This window comes from Sturnira hondurensis, unplaced genomic scaffold (genome assembly GCF_014824575.4).
Source record: "Sturnira hondurensis isolate 20B ecotype Veracruz unplaced genomic scaffold, ASM1482457v3 Scaffold0013299, whole genome shotgun sequence".
Taxonomy (NCBI): Eukaryota; Metazoa; Chordata; class Mammalia; order Chiroptera; family Phyllostomidae; genus Sturnira; species Sturnira hondurensis.
Genome location: NW_028085930.1, coordinates 7,746,435 through 7,762,214, shown reverse-complemented (window position 1 = coordinate 7,762,214; position 15,780 = coordinate 7,746,435). Strand labels below are relative to the sequence as shown.

At 40.5% G+C, this 15,780-nt stretch overlaps 1 protein-coding gene across 1 annotated transcript in view; it reads right to left on the bottom strand.

Moving 5' to 3' along the window:
• Window positions 1-4,177: 4,177 nt before the first annotated feature.
• Window positions 4,178-15,780, bottom strand: part of MRPL3 (mitochondrial ribosomal protein L3) — a 40,543-nt gene continuing 28,940 nt past the window's right edge. The window contains exons 7-10 of the mRNA XM_037061287.1: window positions 14,507-14,615; window positions 9,722-9,799; window positions 9,425-9,502; window positions 4,178-4,488 (exon numbers count right to left, since the gene is read on the bottom strand). Of these exons, the coding sequence (XP_036917182.1) occupies window positions 4,336-4,488; window positions 9,425-9,502; window positions 9,722-9,799; window positions 14,507-14,615 (418 nt within the window). The 3' untranslated portion in view covers window positions 4,178-4,335. The remainder of the gene's footprint in view (window positions 4,489-9,424; window positions 9,503-9,721; window positions 9,800-14,506; window positions 14,616-15,780) is intronic.

The window sequence follows — 15,780 nt, the reverse complement described above, 5'->3', positions numbered from 1 at the left end:
TGCAGGCCAGGCCACCTCGAAAGGCTCAGCACCACAAGGAGCCAGGGCATTGTTTGTACCAACAGGAACGAGGAGTCGTACACACATTTGAAGATTCCCGCAGGAGAGCCTTCACCCCAGGGGCACAAACAATAGAGCCAGTGCCAGCCATCAAAATGCTGGTCTTTCCTCCTAAAGGGGTTGGCCAGTGACTTACAACCAAGGTCCAGTTTTTGCCAAAAAGAGGTCTTATTTTGACATATTTTTTTCTCAAAGAGGGGTTCTTTTGATAAACAGTTCGGTTTCTGAATGTAAAGTACTGTATTTCACCACGTGTAAGTTGCACTTCTTTGCCCAGTTTTGAGGGGAAAAATAAGGGTGCGCATTACACATGAGTATAATAAATACATACCACGGGTATAATAATCCTGTGTACAATATGCACAAAAACACAGGCACGCACTGGAGGCAGCCAACTGTGGTGCTCCCAGACGGGTGCCCCGTATCCTGCAACATCAGGACCCCCGAACGACTGGCTGAACTTGTGTGTTGTAACAGCTTTCACACTAAAAAAAATCCATAATTCTGTATATACTTCGTCACAGATCCAGAAACATAGTCAGGGCCCATTCACAAACTTCTCTTTGGAAATAAGCTGGAAAAGTCATCTTTATACCCCATGTGAAAAGTTGACAAGTAGGTCCATGTCTCAGCATTAAAGGTTACAAAAAGCACTAATAACTGACTCGGAAATAATCTACTGTACTTGCAAACTGTATCCTTACATCTGTCTGCTATGTGCAATAAATGCTTTGAAACATCAGTGTCTGTGACAGCTTGGCATCACCCACTATTCTCTCACTGTCGGGGCCCCTGTAGAGACAGGACCAACCAACATTAGCATCAGCTCCAGTGATCGTAGTAGGTCAGCTATGGGTCCTGGAAAGGAAGAACCAGGAGTTAGTGGAACTCTTACAGCAGGTAGGCCTTGACCAGTTGGCCTTCCTGAGGCCTACAGAATTTATTATATAAGGTTCCATATTTATCTACTTTACAGCTAATGGCTAGTATAAACTAAGGATAGAAAAAGTACCTACAAAAAGGCCCCCCATTTCAAAACAAAAATCTACAACGAGCAAGCCCAAATCTGGACTAGGTGGGCTCCCCTCCTGAGAACCGACTTGCCTCCACCTCTGTCTGGGGCCAACACTGCTCGGGAGTAGGTCACTAGTACTGAGTGGGCTCCAAAGAGAGGTGAGCCAGCCAGAGTCCAGACTGTGTACTCTTTGTCCATTGTAGGCGGAGTTCCATTTTTCTCCAGTTGAACATTTAATGACAGGTGCTGTAGCCAGAAAATAGCGAGCCAAGGTTCTTAACAATCAGTGTTCTGCTCGATGTTGGACCAGGTGCACTCTCTGCCTTATATATCCATAGCTGTGGTGAAGGCTTCCTTCTCTCCCAGCTGGCTGAGGAAAATGCTTTTCCTTGGCCACTGAAAAAGCTTGCAAAAGGAAGATCTAGATTCCCAACAGATGCGCAGCTATACGAGGTGCTGGCAGGGGGAAGTGGGTGTGAGGGAGGCTGAGAGTGCTGGGTGGGTACAGGTGCTTTGCTGTCTGGCTCTGGAGGCCAGGGCTCTCTTTCGTAGTCATAATTTAGACAACTATAATTTTTTTCTTTAAAACTCAAGTGCAGACCCGTGGGCCACTTGCAGACTCTATTGATAGATGGTGGTGGGTTCGGGGTCAGGAGGCGCTCTCTACAAGACTCTGACTTCAAAATGCACACCCTGGGCCAACGGCTATTGAACTGATCTCTGCTCTTCTTCTGTCGTCTGGCACTTTCAGACGCTGTGGTTCCAAGATTATGTCCTCCAAGTAATAATTGCTCATTTCTCTTGCCAAGGTAACAGCTGCTTCTCATCACTTTATCAGCAAACTTGACACATCTGTAAGTTCGTTAAAACCCTTTTTTTAAACGTTGACACCACTACAGATGTCCTCCATTTCCCCCTCCTTAGCTGCCCTCCACCAAGCCCCGCCCCTGGCCTTTAACATATTGTCGTCTGCGTCCACGGGCTGGTCATTAAAACCTTTGTAAAATTAAAAATATATTTGTTGATTTTAGAGAGAAACAAAACACAACATTAGTTTCTTGTATGTGCCTTGACCATGGATCAAACCTGCAACTGTGGCTTATTGGAACCCACTGAGCTACCTGGCCCGGGTTTTCATTAAAATCTTTAATCAGATGTAGCTAATCAAAAAGTTTAGTCACACAGTATTCTGAATTTCAAAATTAAGTAAGCCTAAGTCGCTAAGTACAGTATGGGTCATACCTAACTAATTTTAAGTTTTGGTTATTCTTGAGTTTACATGTTCACATGAATTTTAGAATCAGTTTGAATACTATGGTAAGTCCTGTCAAGATTTTAAAAATAGGATTGAATTCTTTACAATATTAAATCTCCTCATTCATAACCAGAATATTGCTCTCCATTATTATTTTTTATTGTCCTATAAAATCTTATCTTCTCCAACAGGACTAGGAAATTTGTTAGACCTTTTTCTAGGTAACGTTTTAAAAAAAATTGCTATTGAGTGGGTTCCATTTTTGTCCCATAAAATTTTCCAATTAAATATTGCTGTTAATGTGTTTGTATATTAATTCTGTATTCAGTCACCTTTTTGAACTTTCTTCACTGATTCTGACAGGCTGTCAGTTTAACTGTCTTTGATCTTCTAGGTAGAGTGTTTTTCTTACAAATATTAAGACTTAATCTCACTTTCCAATATATGTATATATCATTACTTTTTGTGTGTCCTGCGCTGGCTGGGACCCCAAGAACACTGTTGAATAGAATTAGTAAAGGGTATTCTTGTTTGATCTCTGAGAAGAATGTGTTTAATATTTTACCCTTGTGTATGACGTCTGCTTATCTTTTAACAAGTTCAGGAATTTCTAGGGTGATAGGTTATTTATGTTTCTACTAAAAAAATAGTATGGAAACCAAGACTTCCTCCAGTTTAAAATGATTTCTCTTGAGGAAGTCACCTGTTTACCGGGTACCCAGGAAGATCAGAGTTGCCCTGAGTGTGGCAACCACACCACAGGCTGCCCATCTACACGACACTGGCATCGTCCTTCCTGACCCTGCACCTGTGCTGATTTGTGTCTCCCTAGATATCTTCCCCCAACTAAACCATTTTACTGCACGAATCTCCTGTCGACTTCCACAAATCTTTAATAGAATGAGATGGCATGTAAATAAAAAACTTAAAAAGATGTGGCTACATTTGGATTTAAATGTAGTCACATTTGGATTTAAATTAAGAATGAGAGAAACAAGATACAGGCGGGAAGGTATTATGGGGCCTTTTCAGCAACAAACTCATTAGTTATCATGAAATCACGCGGAGACCTAACACTATGCTCAACGCTACGGCTCTCGGGTGGCCGTATGAATCAAGTCTCAGAAACCATCTGGAGTTAAAATGAATTCTGTGGGGCCTCAGGAATCTGGTCCAGAGTAAATCCAGCAGTTAAATGAGGCCTGCTTATACTTAACATTGTTAAGCTTAATTATTTGTCCTAAGTACCCACTGGTAAACACATTTTAATTTCATACAATGAAGAGAAGTCAGGAGCCATTAACATTTTCAGCAAGAGGTGCTTAATAAAAGTGTTGAATGTACTACCCCAGGCCACTTCAAATCCTTTTAAGAAGGGATCATAGAAACATGATTATACTATCTTACAGTTGAGGGAGCAAACTAAAAAGTAAATATTCCTCTCAACAAAAGTGTAACACCCATAATGTATGGTTTTATTGTCTTTGGCAGGCCTTGTACTATGATGTCTGTTTCTGTAGTTCAAACAGAAAGTCCCCTTCCTGTTCCTTTAGGACTCTGATGCGGCAGACCGACGGGACCGAACCTTAGCACACGGGCCACACTACGCACACGGGCTGCACTGCAGTTCCCGTGTGGTTGCCACTGCCCCACAGCCGTGCGTTCACAAAGACAGGTCTTTAACAGGAGTTAGATTGATGAACATCCTAAGGTAACTTGAAAAACATGTAGTAAAAGGAGAAATAAAATTCACAAATCACAAAAATTTTGCTAATATGCAAACTGTGAGTCCATCCAAATGTGACATATCCAATCAACTGATTTATTTAATGTGGTAATATTTTAAAAAATGCCACTGAAGGATGAATGACACATTTTTGCCCTTGACAAAGGTGGCAAGTGTGATACTGTTGTGGCTTAGAAAGCAAACTAATTCCTGGGTGTATGATCATTCTGGCTCATCCAAGTTAAAAACGTATGTGGTGCTCTTCCGTGTCCAGTGAGGTCAGGCAAATGTGACTGAAGGTGAGCTGGGGAGACACACATCTTCATCATACAAATTTTCTGGTAGCTCCTCTTCATCTCCGTCAGGGAAATACGTGGGGAACGGTAGATTTTTACTGAAATCTTTATATGCAGGTAGTTTAGAATCTCTGATCTGGGGGAGGAAGCAAAGATCTTATTAAAAGTGCTGCCAATTAAGTTATTTAAAGATAACCTGTTTTACTTATTATTCATAATCAAGGAATACTGGTTCTTATATTTTCTAATGTGAATAATGCAACTATTATAATGTAAAAGGAACTCAATGTATTCTTTTTACTTATCATTTTATTAATCCAATGATATAAATACAATCTTCAAGTTAATCAGCTACCTCCTAAGAAAATTACTGATTATTAATTTGTACATTTTTTTAAAAGATTTTATTTATTTATCTTTAGAGGGGAAGGGAAGGAGAGAAGGAGAGAAATATCAATGTATGGTTGCCTCTCGTGAGTCTCCTGCTGGGAACTGGCCTGCAACCCAGACATGTGCCCTGACTGGGAATCGAACCACGATCATCTGGTTCACAGGCCCATGCTCAATTCACTGAGCTACACCAGCCAGGGCTATTAATTTGTATCTTATCCATAACTTATAAATCTTTAGAATGGCCCAACAGGACAAATTATAGTCTATTAATTACTAGTTATATAAGTTATATCCGATCAACTCTTCAAATAGAAAGATCTGATGTAAACTGTATATCTAAAAGGCATCACTACCTACTTCTCAATTACAGTTATTCATATTATCTATTTTTATTTTATAACAGATTTTTTAGTTGAAGTTAAAAACAGTTTACCTAGTATTTTTATTAGTCTTAATTCTAAGAGCGCATAATCAAAAATATCATTAAGGAAATTAGCTTACATTTAACAAATAGCATTCTCATTTAAAAGCTAAGAACAGAATAGTATTCAGCAAAAAAATAAACTCGTAAGTTTATATCTCTATTAACTCTTTATATTCTAAAAATATTCTATCTGTGAATTCATAAACCAAGGAATAGTCCAGCTATTGATACAATCTAACAGGTTGGGTTTTATTTTTGGAAAATGTCTTCAGGCTCTTTAAAGCCTCTGACTCACTCTATCTACAGCAGGGGAATCAACTCACTTTCACCGGGGCTGTATCTGCCTCACGGTTGCCTTCAAAGGGCCGGATGTAGTTTTAGGGCTGTGTAAATGTAACTACTCACTAACTGAGAGCTCGGTGCTGCCACCGGATTAGAAACAAGGTGCTGGGCTGGATGAAACAAGGCGGAGGGCCGATTTGGCCCATGGGTCTGTGTTTGCCACCTGTGTTCTACAGTCTTCAGAGAGGAATAAAGAAATTGCATACAATTAATTATACACAGAATAAAAGAAGTCATAATCATTTTGGCTGAAATAAGTACACAGCTGCTAGGAATAGCTAAGTACAGAAAAACGTATCTATTTTAATCTCTCTCATTAAAACTATTCCAAAAAAACTATCAGTAAGTTGCCCAGAAGAAAATAATCTTATTTTTTTCCAACTAATCTTGGGTTGAACTTTAACGGGGGAAAAAAGGTCATATTCTCACCAATTTAAACTGTGTCAGAATTTAGAACTGAAAATAAAACTGAATAAACATTAAAACCAACAATAAAATTTTCTGTGCTAATTTGGTAAATGTAAACACTTGCTCTCGCCGAGCCTCGTGTGCAGCGACGGGGAACACACAGGGCCTGGCAGGTGGAGGGCCCACCTGAGTGAGGTTGGCAGGGCAATAATACGGGTGGGATAACTTACAGTTCTAATTTGAATAGTTCACCCACAATGTCATACAGTGTGCTTGAGTGTGGTATAGTTGTGTTACAGATTATATACTGATAATTTTGTAATAAAAGATTTTGTGATAAAAAAGGGGCATTACTTGTGCGAACCCTGTAAGGCTTTGAAAACACAAAAAATTCTCCTGCTATCCAGTCCAGTTGTACTCTGCAGAGTAATCCCTTTCCTTTTTCCTCTTTTATTAGGGCTGTGATACGCATAACATGTAATACACCTGGAGTGTACATGTAGGAATACCCTGAAGTTTGAAGCCCAAATGTTCTGAGAAGCACAATGACAACGTGCTGGCTTCAATGGCCTGTCCTTGTGGTCACTTGGAGAATGGAAACTTACTTAAGCCTAAACACCTGCAATCTTTAAAAAAAAAAAAAGATCTTGCTAATATTCATCAAATACATTTTTAAAGAAAAATGAGAATAGTCAAAAATAGTGGCAGTATGGGAACTTTAATTACTGTAAGATTAAAACAAATATTGTACCTTATGATGATAATAGAACCTACTTTAAGAAATAAAAACCATATGAGTTCCGCCAAGATGGAGCTGTAGGTGGAAATACTGTGCCTCCTCTCACAACCAAGTTTAAAGACAACAAAGTTTCAGTAACAAAAATGCAGCCAAAACAGAGAAAATTGAACTATATGGAAGTCCGACAACAACGAACCGTTCAACAGGACAGGTAAGCGGGGCAGAGCCAGCAGTGGAGCTGGGTCAGGCAAGAAAGATCCCCCGACCCCAGGCAGCTGTGGGCGGATCCCAGGTGTGGGGTAGCAACAGGCAGACCCAGTGAGGGTACAAGGTGGCAGGCTGACTGCAGTCACACATTCGCGCGCAGATAAACCAGCTAGGGAGCGAGCAGTGAGATGGACCGCACAGGCCCCAGCAGAGGGGACCACCATTGCCCGTCTCTGACTCCGCCCCCATATACAGCATCACAACCCAGCAACTGAGTTGCCCCGCCCTGGTGAACACCTAAGGCTATGCCCCTCATACGTGACAGCTGAGAGGAGACCAAAATATGGCTCAAGAAGAATTCAAAGCCCCAGAGCCAATAACTCTAAGTGACCAAGAAATCGCCAACCTCTCAGATGCACAGTTCAAAATACTGGTGATCAAGATGCTCACAGAACTGGTCGATTTTAGTCACAAATTAGAGGAACAAATAAAGGCTAAACTAATTGAAATGAAGGGAAATGCACAGGAAACCAATAGTGATAGAAAGGAAACTGGGACTCAAATCAAGGGAGTGGACCAGAAGGAAGAAAAAAATGACCAAACAGAAAAATATGAAGTAACAAGAATTCAAAAAAATGAGGAGAGGCTTAGGAACCTCCAGGACATCTTTAAACGTTCCAACATCTGAATTATAGGGGTACCAGAAGGGGAAGGGGAAGGGGAAGGGGAATAGCCACAAGTGGAAAACTTATTTGAACTAATAATAAAGGAGAACTTCCCCAGTCTGGAAAAGGAAATCGAATTCCAGGAAATCCAGGAAGCTCAGAAAGTCCCAAAGAAGTTGGACCCAAGAAGATACACACCAAGGCACATCATAATTACACTAGCCAAGATTAAAATGAAGAAGAGAACCTTAGAAGGAGCAAGAGCTAAGGGGACAGTCACCTACAAAGGAGTTCCCATCAGACTGTCATCGGATTTCTCAAAAGAGACCTTACAGGCAAGAAGGGGCTGGAAAGAAGTATTCCAAGTCATGGAATCCAAAGACCTACAACCAAGATTGCTCTATCCAGCAAAGCTTTCATTTAGAATGGAAGGGCAGATAAAGTGCTTCTCAGATAAGATCAAATTCAAGGAGTTCACCAAGCCCTTATTATATGAAATGTTAAAGGAACTTATCTAAGAAAAAGAAGATAAAAAAGATGAACAGTGAAAGGACAGCAAACACACAGTTATCAACAACCACACCTAAAACAAAAGCAAACTAAGAGGACAGCTAGATCAGGAAGGGAACCATAGAAATGAAGATCACATGGAGGGTTAGCAACAGGGGAGTGGGAGGAAGAGAAGGGGGGAGAAGGTACAGAAAATAAGTAGCATAGATGGTAGGTAGTAAATAGACAGGGGGGAGGGCAAGAATAGTAGGGGAAATATAGAATCTAAAGAACTTGAGACACGTGGACATAAACTAAAGGGGGGGGAATGGTGGGGGAGGGGGTGTGCAGGGTGGAGGGGAATGAAGGGGGGAATTAGAACAACTGTAATGGCATAATCAATAAAATATATTTTTAAAAAGAGAAATGAAAACCATACATAGAAAGAGACCCAATATGAAAAATCTCAGGTTTAGCCCTGGTTGGTGTGGCTCAGTGGATTGAGTGCTGGCCGGTGAACCAAGGGGTCACTGGTTTGATTTCTAGACAGGGCACCTGCCTGGGGTGCTGGCTGTGTCCCCAGTAGGGGGCGCTCAGGAGGCAGCCACACAGTGATGTTTCTCTCCCTCTCTTTCTTGCCCCCTTCCCCTCTCTAAGTAAATACAATCTTTAAAAAAAAAAATCTCAGGTTTAAGTTTCAACCTATCTTTGTTGTTATTGTTGGGAAATTAATAAAGGATATGTTTATAGGAATAGCTATTGTTATACAAATTTATTCTCAGAATGAAAGATTCAAAATTCAAGTGATTATTTTTTACTTTGCATTACATCGGTCTGAGCCCAGGCAGAGTACGTAATTTGTGTTTTATCTGATAGAAACACGTCTCTGAGATCATCATGGGTTCTTCACATCTATCCTGTGCAAACATGTTTTCTTCTTTTTACTTCGTTTTTGAACATAAAAATGAACATGCATATTTTCAGGAAAAATACTTAAAAGTACAATCAGAGCAATGGTGGTGATATAATAACAGGATTTTTGTTATTTATTTAAAATGTCCACCTCTAATCTTCTTTCTTCTTGACTCTCTCATTTAATTTCCACCTCTTGTATTATCATATTTTGACAACAGTATCCTAATCTCCTTTCCACATTTCTAAAGAGCCTCTGCTTACTGGTCCTACCCTCTTTGCAGGCTCATCATTTTACAGACATATACTATAGGTTATTTTGTGCAATTTTTTAACTCAGGCTAAAAAGCACCCCCCCCACCACCAAAAAAAAATCAGAGAACTCATGGAAAAACAGCCACTAATTTTCAAGCTACAATGTTTATGGGTTAAAGGAGAATTTTACTCACATCCACATACACAAACAATAGGAAATAAAGACAACGAAACATACCTTTACTAAGCAATTTCTATGTCCAGGGACAGAGCCATTTACATAGATTATATTGTGTTTTGTGTTTATTCTCCACACCTAAAGCAAGAAACAAAATCAGTCTTAAAAATTTGTGAATATGTAACACAAACACAGTTCATGTATTCTCCACCCCTCAATAACTGTAAAATCATTAGAACCAATCATTAAATTGAACAAACAGTAATTAAACAGATACACATTAAATACACACTCTGGAGCCTGTGCATTTAGGCATTAGTTTATTCGTTCCTAAAAAGAGCCACTGCAGAAACTTACTTTCAATCCAAATTCTGTCCTATCGATGTTCCCCATCTGTCCAGGCATTTTAGTTCCAGGCCAGACTCTCGCAACATCCTGAATGAGAGAACCGAAATGAGCACTTTTAAGTACTCTGTTTCAAACAGTTCTGATCAAAACAAAATGTAAACAAGATAGGAGTTATTAAAATGTTTCATTTTTCCCCCATTCTGCTAGGCCCCAGTAAAGAACTAAATACGGATTTAGGCACATTCACCCCAATAAGAGACTAAGATTAGAGCAACAAAATAAATACAGACTAAGAACAGATTTAGGGGAAAAACTCAGGTAACAAGAGAGTAGCAGCTGTGCGGACACTGGCTGAGAACTTTAAAGGGCACACAAACGCATCCCAGGCCAGAGAAACAATGAGCTGCCTGGCCCGCCTGCACGGACCTTCTGCGCTGTGGATTTAACGGGCCCCATCCCCACGACTGCGCTGAAATGGCCCGGCTCCCCGCACCAGAGTGATTAAAGGACAGAGTCACCAGAACACTGAGGTTGTTTCTCCGGCCCTGGTTGTCTCTGACCCACATAAATTAAACAGCTTCACACAGTCTCTCTGATTTTGGCCTTCATAATGGATAATAATTTTCATCTAAAGAAGCAAATCTGAATTATATCTAAAATCGGAAAGGCCCTCATAACACATGAATTCTTGAAAGATGAAAACCTTTGCATCACTGCTCTCCCAGTAACAGGCAAATGTCCAGGAAGTAGCTCATGTTAGGAGATAATCCATAGCTTGTAAGACAACTCTGAATATTACAGATAGAGTATCACTCTTATTCATTCTATATTTATTCTATATCACAGCAAAGTTTAATATGCTCTCTGATAAGCCCCTTGCTTAACATTACACTACATTACTAAGAAAAGACTCTGCCCTCCCCAGTAAATTCACTCTCCTTAAAAGCATACCCCAACTCTTAGGATTTAAAGGCAGTCACTAGCTAATCCTTACTGAAAGGATTATTTACAAACACACAACAGTGTATTTCATAACAAACAACTAACTTGAGTTGTAAGATTGGGTTCTTCTACATGCCTAGTTTTCTAAAGAACTTTATTGATAAAATTTATAAACACATATTTCACCCTTTTAAAAGGTACAGTTTAGCCCTGGCTGGTGTAGCTCAGTGGATTGAGCACGGGCCTCCGAAGCAAGGGGTCACTGGTTCGGTTCCCAGTCAGGGCACATGCCTGGTTTGCAGGCCAGTTCCCAGTAGGGGACACATGAGAGGCAACCACACATTAATGTTTCCCTTCCACTCTTTCTCCTTCCCTTCCCCTCTCTCTAAAAATAAATAAATATTAAAAAAAATAAAATAAAAGGTACAGTTTAATGCCTTTAGTATATTCAGAAAGCTGTGTATCACCACAATCAATTTTAGAACATTCTTCCTACATCCTTGCCAACATTTGTTATTATCTGCCTTTTTAATTATAGACATCTCACTGTGTTTTGCTTTACATTTCTTAACGACTAAATATGTTAAGCATCTTTTCATGTGCTTATTGGACATTTGTGTATCTTTTTCTGGGAAGCAAAGTCCTCTGCCTACATTTAATTGGGTTATTTTTTACTACTGAGTTGTAAGGGTTCCTCCTTTTCATTTCCTCGATGGAACTGTGAGCAGCACAAAGTTTAAACTTTTGATGAAGTCTAATTTACCTACATCTTCTTTTGTTACTTGTATTTTTGGTGTCATATATACAGTTTTGCCATACCAAGGGTCATGAAGATTTACTCCTACATTTTCTAAAAGGAGGTCATAAGCTCTAAAGTTTACATTTAGGATCTACCTCATTTTTAACTTATTTTTATGATTTTATATTTTATGATCTTATGTTTATTAAAAAGTTGCAAAAGTGACACAAAAAGCTCCCATACTCTTTACCCCCATGCACCGATTGTTTACACGTCGCACACCCGCTTCACCATTTGCTCTCACTAGGCACGCACAGCCCCCGCGTCACTGAAGTTTGGCGGCAGACATGTTGTTCCTCTACCTGTAAGTACTGCAGGGTCTATTTCCTAAGAAGGATATTCTCTTACACAACCACAGTACAACTTTAGAACTCAGGAAATTTAAAGCATTATCATCTAATCCACAGTCCACATTCTAATTTTGTCAACTGCCCCAACAAGTTCTTTGTAACTATTTCCCCCCAAGTCCAGGGCCCACTTCACAATCACATATTGCACTTAGCTGTCATGGCTCTTTAGTCTCCTCAGATCTGGAGCAGCCGCTGCATTTCATGACCTTGACAGCTCTGAAGGTTACAATCCAGCTATTTTGTAGAATATCACTCCCTTGGGTTTGTCTAATGGTTCCCTGTGATTAGATACAAGTTCAACAGGAATCTCTACAGAAGTGATGATGTGTTTTTTTCTGGAGTGCGACCAGGAGGCACATGGTGTTGGTTTGTTCAAGTAGTGGTGATGTGTAACACTGATCAGCTAGTTCAGGAAGTGCTCACTAGGTTAATCCACTCTACGGTGATCACTTCTCCCTTTGTAATTAAGAGGCAATTTGCTTTTGGGGCCTTGTAAATAACTAGCCTCCATCAAGCTCTCAGCACTTGTTTTGGCATTCACTGGTAACTGCTGTCTGAATCAGTTACTCCTATGATGCGGTCAAAGTGAAACTCTCACTCCATCACTCCTTCCACATTTGTCAGCTGAGATTACACTGTAAGGAAGAGCAGCCCCTTTCCTCCCATTTGTTTATTAACCTATCCATTTTATTTATTTGTATCAGTGTGTACTCATCTATTCTAAGTTTATTTCACTTTGTAAGTTTTCAGATCCAACTGTCCTCCCAATTTTTGCAAGTTGGAGCTAATTTTAACTGGGCCCTGGGTCCTTTTCATGCGTCATCATTTAAGCACTGCCTTTATTTCTTGAACAAGCTGGTTTGTGTTCATCTTGTATTCTTCCTATCCCACGCATGAGATCAGTCATTTCTCCATTTCTCCAACAAGCCCCGATTCCTTTCAGCGGGGAATGGTGTTTAGGAAGCAAGACCTCAGCTCCAGAAGTGCTCACTGCTATGGGATATCCTTGCTTCTAGGTCCTTTCGCAGCTAAAACATAAATGTATATACACCCATATACATATCTGTTTCTTTCTTTACATAAACATATAGTAAATACATACTGATACCTATCAACACATAAGGTTCATTTTAATTTCCTTCCTTTTCATAACTTAATAACCTTCTCTAACAGTCAGAAACTTGGCTCCCATTACCCATATATTTACTTATCTACTCAATCCTACAATTCACAGAAAATTACTTCAGAATAGCTACCTAATGCAAATATACAAAATTAGGATTCAACGCTTGTGCACCGTACATTTTAAATTTAGACGCAGGGTATAGAGCCAGATACTGTGTTCAAGTCACTTGAGTTACTCCCCACCTCTTTGGTGAGATGATGCTGTTCGTTTGAAACAGGTAGGTTCATCTTCTAATTACATCCCATTGTGGATCCTCCCCTTTCATTTTATTGTGAATACGTAAAACATTCACATGGTTCCAAGTATAACAAGTACATCCAGGGAAGTGTTGCTCACTCTTGCCACTTCCTAGCCCTTCCAGACTGGTCCCACCCATCTCTTGTAGGTAACACATCTCAATAGTTTCTGGATCATCTTTTTCGTCCTTCTTTGCAAAAAAGAAGCAGGTGACATGTGCATTTCCTTATATCCTAGAAATCACTCCATCGTTTAAAAAAGACGTTCTCATTCTTTTTTCAACTGCATAGTATTCTTGAGAAGATATACAATTCCACACATTATTCATCCAAATTCCCAGGTATGGGCATTCACACTTGTAATTACAAATAAAGCTGCAATGACTAATTCTGTGAAAATGCATTTTCATATTTTGGGGAGAGTATCTTTAGGGTGCAGTCCTGGAAGTAAGACTGCGGTGTAGTTCTGTTAGAGATCGCCCATTCTCCTCCATAAGGAATGCACTACTGTGTTCCCACCAGCAACGGATGAGAGTACCCGTTTCCCTATGTTCTACTAACAGAGGTAAAAATCAAAGAGCTTCATAACACAATCTGCTACAGAAGAAACGAGCAACTCCAGAGTACCTTTAATCTGTATTCCTCTTATGAAAGAAGTAGAAATACTTGCAGTTAACCATACACGTGCATATACATACACATATACATCGAGCTTTAGAGAATAAACTTGCATTACTCTGATGCTCCGAAGAACACCCCCAGCCCCTACCCTGGTACTTTTTGCTACATCTCTGGAAAAGCAGAACTGAATTAGCAATACAAAAGTCCTTCCCCATTTCCTATGTGCTTATGGGCTATTTCTCTATCTCTTCTCTACCACTTTTCTCTTGCACCACTGTACAGTCCTTGATGATCTCTCCCAACTGTCTTTTAAGGGGAAAGAATCTGTGAAGGAACCAGTGGGGCCAGATGAAAGGGCGTTCTAATCCCCGATTCCTTGCAGCTGGCTTCAGAGTACAGCATAGGAGTCAGAGATGGGGATGAGAAAGCAGGCAGAAAAACATTAACAGTACTGACTGTAGATATGTAGGGTGTAACTAAATAATTCAAGTTGGCCTCTGGAAAGTAAGTAAGGCCAGGACTCAAAAAAGTGTGACAAGTACCAGCACCCACCCTGAGTCAGATTAACATCACGTGACTTGATCCCAAGCACAGACTAAAGCCTATACACACAGAGGTTGAACATTTAGCTTGACGAAGAGCATGCTAAGTTGTACTTACACCAGTTGAAATAGCTCCAGGTCTCCTGTGAGTTTTCGTTTGACCGTGAGTAGCAGGCTGGCCTTTAAACCCCCATCGTTTCATGACACCTTGAAAACCTTTACCGATACTGAACAAGGGAAACATTAGAATCTACATGATGAAGAGAGCATAAAATATTTCCAACCATACACTTTCTGATACAGTACCTTAGAGTTTTAACAAAGCCCCTTATCCGTGAATGAACATTCCTTTATCTCTGACCTGGTTTGCACCCCCTCCCACAAAAATACCAAAATGTATTGGAGAGCAGCTACAAGTGATTAATTCAAGACTGTGAGACAAGAGCAAGCTAAGTGAAGGGAGTTCAATCTGAGCAGGGAGTTTTAGCACCATAACCTACGAAGCAACACGGGAAGAGTGGTAAACCTCCATGAGTTCCAAAGTACTCCCAAGAGATACGGCAGGCAACCATTAAGACCCCTATCCTAGGGATCCCCACACTACTCCTACACGAGGAGCAGTACCCATGCCCTATGTAATTGCCTCCTTTTGAGTCTGGATGGACCTAGCAACTCACTTCTAAGGAATAAACTATGGTGAAAGTGATGAGATGCCATCCCTTTCTTATTCGTTTATTTTTAGAGAGGAGAAGGGAAGGAGAAAGAGAGGGAGAGAAACATCAATGTGTGGTTGCATTCCATTCTGGGGACCTGGTCTGCAACCCAGGCATGTGCCCTGACTGGGAATCGAACAATCAATGCTTTGGTTGGCAGGCCAGTGCTCAATCCACTGAGCTACACCAGCCAGGGCGAGATGCCAGCTCTTTCTTGACTGGCTTTGAAGCCAACTGCCATATTGCAAGCTATTCCACAGACAGTCAAGAGGCAAGGATGTCTCCAGCCAACAAGTGTGGATCCAAGGCTTGGCAGAGCCGTGTGAGTAAGCTTGGAGGCAACTCTCTCACGTCGAACCTGGAGATAACTGCAGCCTCAACTGATGCTGTGGTTGCAGCCTGTGAGATACTCTCAGCCAGAGGAACTCTGCTCATTTCCCTGGGATTCCTGCCCACAGAAACTGTGAGATAATAGATACTTGTTGCTTTAAGCTGTTATGGTTTGATGTGCCCAACTTTTTTGCATCTCTGGGCCACATTGGAAGAAGGGGCGTTGCTTTGGGCCACACATTAAATACACAAACATTAATGAAAACTGATGAGCAAAAAAATCAAAGTTTTAGGTAAATTTACAATTTGATGTTAGGCCGCATTCATAGCCATCCTGGGCTGCGTGCAA